Source organism: Limulus polyphemus, unplaced genomic scaffold (genome assembly GCF_000517525.1).
Source record: "Limulus polyphemus unplaced genomic scaffold, Limulus_polyphemus-2.1.2 Scaffold11509, whole genome shotgun sequence".
NCBI lineage: Eukaryota > Metazoa > Arthropoda > Merostomata > Xiphosura > Limulidae > Limulus > Limulus polyphemus.
In genome coordinates this window covers 12,021-15,954 of record NW_013677119.1, presented here as the reverse complement: position 1 = coordinate 15,954, position 3,934 = coordinate 12,021, and the positions used below count along the sequence as shown (strand labels likewise).

The window sequence follows — 3,934 nt, the reverse complement described above, 5'->3', positions numbered from 1 at the left end:
ATTTTTAACTGTGGTATTTCATCATTAGACAAATATTAATTGCACGAATATTTGAAAGATATTCTTCACATACAGTGGCACAAGAGATTATTTCAATTGCTTTTCCTATAATAGTATTAACCATACCCGAAGGACACAGTTTAAGTACGGTCATTTTACATAGATATTATACTTAATATAATAAGTGGACACTAGACTTACCCGGCCAGTAAGAAAGTGATAGAATTTGCTGTAATTTCCCCATCTGTGTTAAATTTGATCTGCTTCTTCCCGTCTTTCGAAGTTTCTGATCAAATAAATGCAAAAAAGGTATAAAACGTAACCAAATGGAGATTTGACCATCTATTTATATACGTTTTTTACAAATCTGGTCAATGAACGTGATGTGAAGTTTGAACTGTTTAGCAAATATGAACATGAGTTTGTTTGAGGGCGGAGAGCAGAAGGGTATCAGAATCAACTTACTATATCTACAATGAAGCATGGTTGAGCATCAGTACAAGGTTGGTGCTGCAACTCAACCAACATTGTTGGTACTCTCTACACAAAGCTGATGACTGCAAGCACATTCTATTCCAATACACAATTCTCTCAGTAGTACAACTTACTGGGCAGGGATTAATGTTCTTACAAAAGAACAATGAAATACACAGAGAAATTTATGAATCTATGTAACAATTTGAAGAACCTATGTTACTATCCTATAACATTAAATGCAGTTAATCCTTGAAATATGTTAGGTTTATGTTTACCTTCTTTGACTTTAGAAACATCTTTTGTTGGCTCGTCTTCACCAGCAGTCAGGTGTTTAGCAGTCACATTTTGAATGTCTTCTTTAGCAATTCGAGCATCCAACATCAACTGAAGAAGATCAACTCTTCGAAGCTAAAAACATAGGAGAAAAGACAAAACTTTTACACGTGCATAGCATGATGATTTACCAGTAAAACAATTTTATAGTAGAATTTCAAGGTTATTCAAAGGAGTATTACTGACCTTTGAATATAAAAATAAAATCGGTGTTTATCTAAGTTATATGCCTGTAAATGTCGTAAAAAATTAAAAAAACTTCCAAATTAATATATCATGATATTCTACTCCACTTTTTATTACAATAATAATTTACATTTATCAATTAATTCAATAGAAATACTTAAATATTAAACAATATTATTTATCAGATATATTTTTTATATAGCCTGTTTTACATTTATCAATTAATTAAATAAAGATACTTAAATATCAAACAACAGTATTTTGTCGAATCGTTTAATTAGACGTACAGTTTTCAAAGTTGTTTGATAACTGATATTCCCAAGATTAAATTAGATTAAATCACACACAAACCTATTTTGACCAAGCATTATCTTGTTGATAGCGTGTCAGGCTGCGGATCTAAACACTGAACATTAGAGATTTGATGGTGATAAAACCGCTTCTTATTTTTAAATGTGAGCCCTTTATAAAACTGAATAATTAGTAATAGCTATTTCTAAGCACTAGGGATATCTTAACTTGTCATTTAACCTACGTGAACGTAAGGCGTCGTTCAGGTTGAAAATTATTATATCAATTCTGAGATATACGTAATAAAAGTCCAATTTATCACATACAGTGAATAATGATTTCTGATACTGATGAGAAACACTGTCTTTAAATGAAATTACTTCAAATACAACTTTAGCTAGAATTCTTTATGGATATTTTTCGGGATAATTTGGAATTGTCTTTTTCCGTAAACTGAGTAAAAGTAACGGTTATTATCGATATGATGAAAGACAGAAAAGTTCTTACCGCTGGATTTTTTCGTCTCTCTTCTATGACTTTCGTAATTCCTTCGATTAAGGATCTTGCTGGAGTTGAGAATATCTGATGCCATATGACATCCACCAGTTTTCGAATTGGATAAAGGATGTTGTAAAGCTCAGGAAAGCACACTGTAATCAAAGTCGTTTTTCAGTAAATCTCTTTATAAATTTGAATGAAAATTTATCTACATCGAAATATCAAATAATTCAACGTGTGTTCTCGTGAACTGTATCTTCATTCAAAAGTAGTTTCTTTCTGTTCAAAACTTTAAACTTTGACATTATGTATATCATTCCAAGCCTTAAGACTAAGTTTCATTCTTACAAGATCCCCATCCCCTCTTCAAATCCAACCCTTGTGTGTATTGCTCTTGAGAAAAAGAAATATTCAATTATAGTAACGATATTTCGGTTATTGATTTTTAAAGCTTCTCTCGTCTAGTAAGTAGTATGAGTATTTTATATTGTCTTTTGAAGAAACTGAGCCTAAGAATAAATTATGCAAACTTTCAATAGACATATACATAGTCAGACACATGTTTCTGCCAAAAAAGAAAATCTTAACGGTATTTTATGATATCTTAAAGTAAAAAGATAAAATGAAATTAACTAGTACACCAGTTAAGTTAAAACAGACTTTGATTGTTATTCGACACACACACACACACACACACACATATATATATATACATTGTATATGTATAACTTGTGTGTGACGTATCACGAGTACTGTTATAGATGTAATAACAATATGAGGATTGGATATTTGATTTTCAATTGTCTGCTTTTCCAAAAAATTAAGACATTTCCTTTTTATATAGACTGATCCTATGAAATAAAACCTAACTCAAACATACTTATCAAAAAGATGAGAAACTCAGTAGTCTGAATGTTTGTAAAAGCTCTACAGTTGGTTAGAACTGGATCTTTTGGATTACGCTGGCCATTCGTCTGCATTCCAAAACAAGTTTGAATGATGACATCAGCTGACAATCCTTGGTACATCTCGAATATATCGAAATCTTCCTCTGTTTGGGCTTTTTGGGCAATTTTTTCCATAAGAACCCCAACACATTCCTGCATGATTGGTGTCATCTGAAATGTAAATCAGTTTATTGTAGACTGTGTAATTAAATACAATAAGTGTAAAGAATTATCATTACTATATTAATTATTGATAAATGTCATAATTATAAAATTCATATATACACAGCGTGGTCACAAGTAAATAGACACCACCTTTTCAGAAAAAAAATTAAAATTTTCAGTCATATTCACATGAATTGATATATTTATAATTTAATTAATATCTAGTAGATCTTCCTTTCGCTTCGTGGAGTTCGTTGATCCTTTGAGGCATCGTGAGAATCATCTCGTCAATTTTAGATTGTGATATTTTCGCCCACTCTTGCTTCAAAACTTGGAGTAGATCGCTCTTTGAAGTTGATTTTTTTGGTTGTTTCTTGACTTACCGGTCGAGTATGGCACAGAGGTTTTCGATTGGGTTCATGTCAGGAGATTGGCTCGGCCAGGGCAACTTCTGGATAACATTTTCTTCCTGCCACTTTTGGGTGTTTCTAGCAGTGTGACACGGTGCTCCATCTTCCTGGAACAACGTTGCGTTCTTGTCTACGAACCCCGAGGAATAAAGTGGCAAGAGTTCTTCCTCCAATATTTCGACGTATTTCGCAAAATTTATGTTGCCAACGCACTCCACTAAGCTCGATCTTCCATCAACCCAAACAACTCCCCAAACCATCACGCTGAAACCACCATGCTTCACAGTTGGCTGCAATCTGTTGAGCCAAAACTCTTGGTGAAGCATTCTCCAGACCCACATCCTCCCACTGTCCGAAAATTGAGCGAATCTTGATTCGTTTGAGAACAATACGGTCTTCCAAAAGTCCAGAGGCTTGGTCATCATATCACTTGCCCACTTCTTTCGTCTGACTATGTTGGGAGGTCTTAATAAGGGTTTCCGTCTAACTGCTCTGCAACGATAACCCAATCTGTGGAGAATCCGTTGAACAGATTTCGGGCTCATTCCACCAGCTTTGGCCATTTCTGCAGTCGTTAATCTGGGATCCATTTCGATGCTCCTCTTGACAGCCTTTTTTGTCCTCTCA

General features: G+C 33.7%; 1 protein-coding gene across 1 annotated transcript in view; it reads right to left on the bottom strand.

Annotated features, from left to right (window-relative positions):
- Positions 1-201: 201 nt before the first annotated feature.
- LOC106476771 (cytochrome P450 3A6-like) overlaps positions 202-3,934 on the bottom strand; it is a gene marked incomplete at both ends in the record, with an annotated part of 12,522 nt that continues 8,789 nt past the window's right edge. The window contains 4 exons of the mRNA XM_013937398.2: positions 202-286; positions 753-885; positions 1,795-1,937; positions 2,666-2,903. Coding sequence (XP_013792852.2) covers positions 202-286; positions 753-885; positions 1,795-1,937; positions 2,666-2,903 — 599 coding nt within the window. The remainder of the gene's footprint in view (positions 287-752; positions 886-1,794; positions 1,938-2,665; positions 2,904-3,934) is intronic.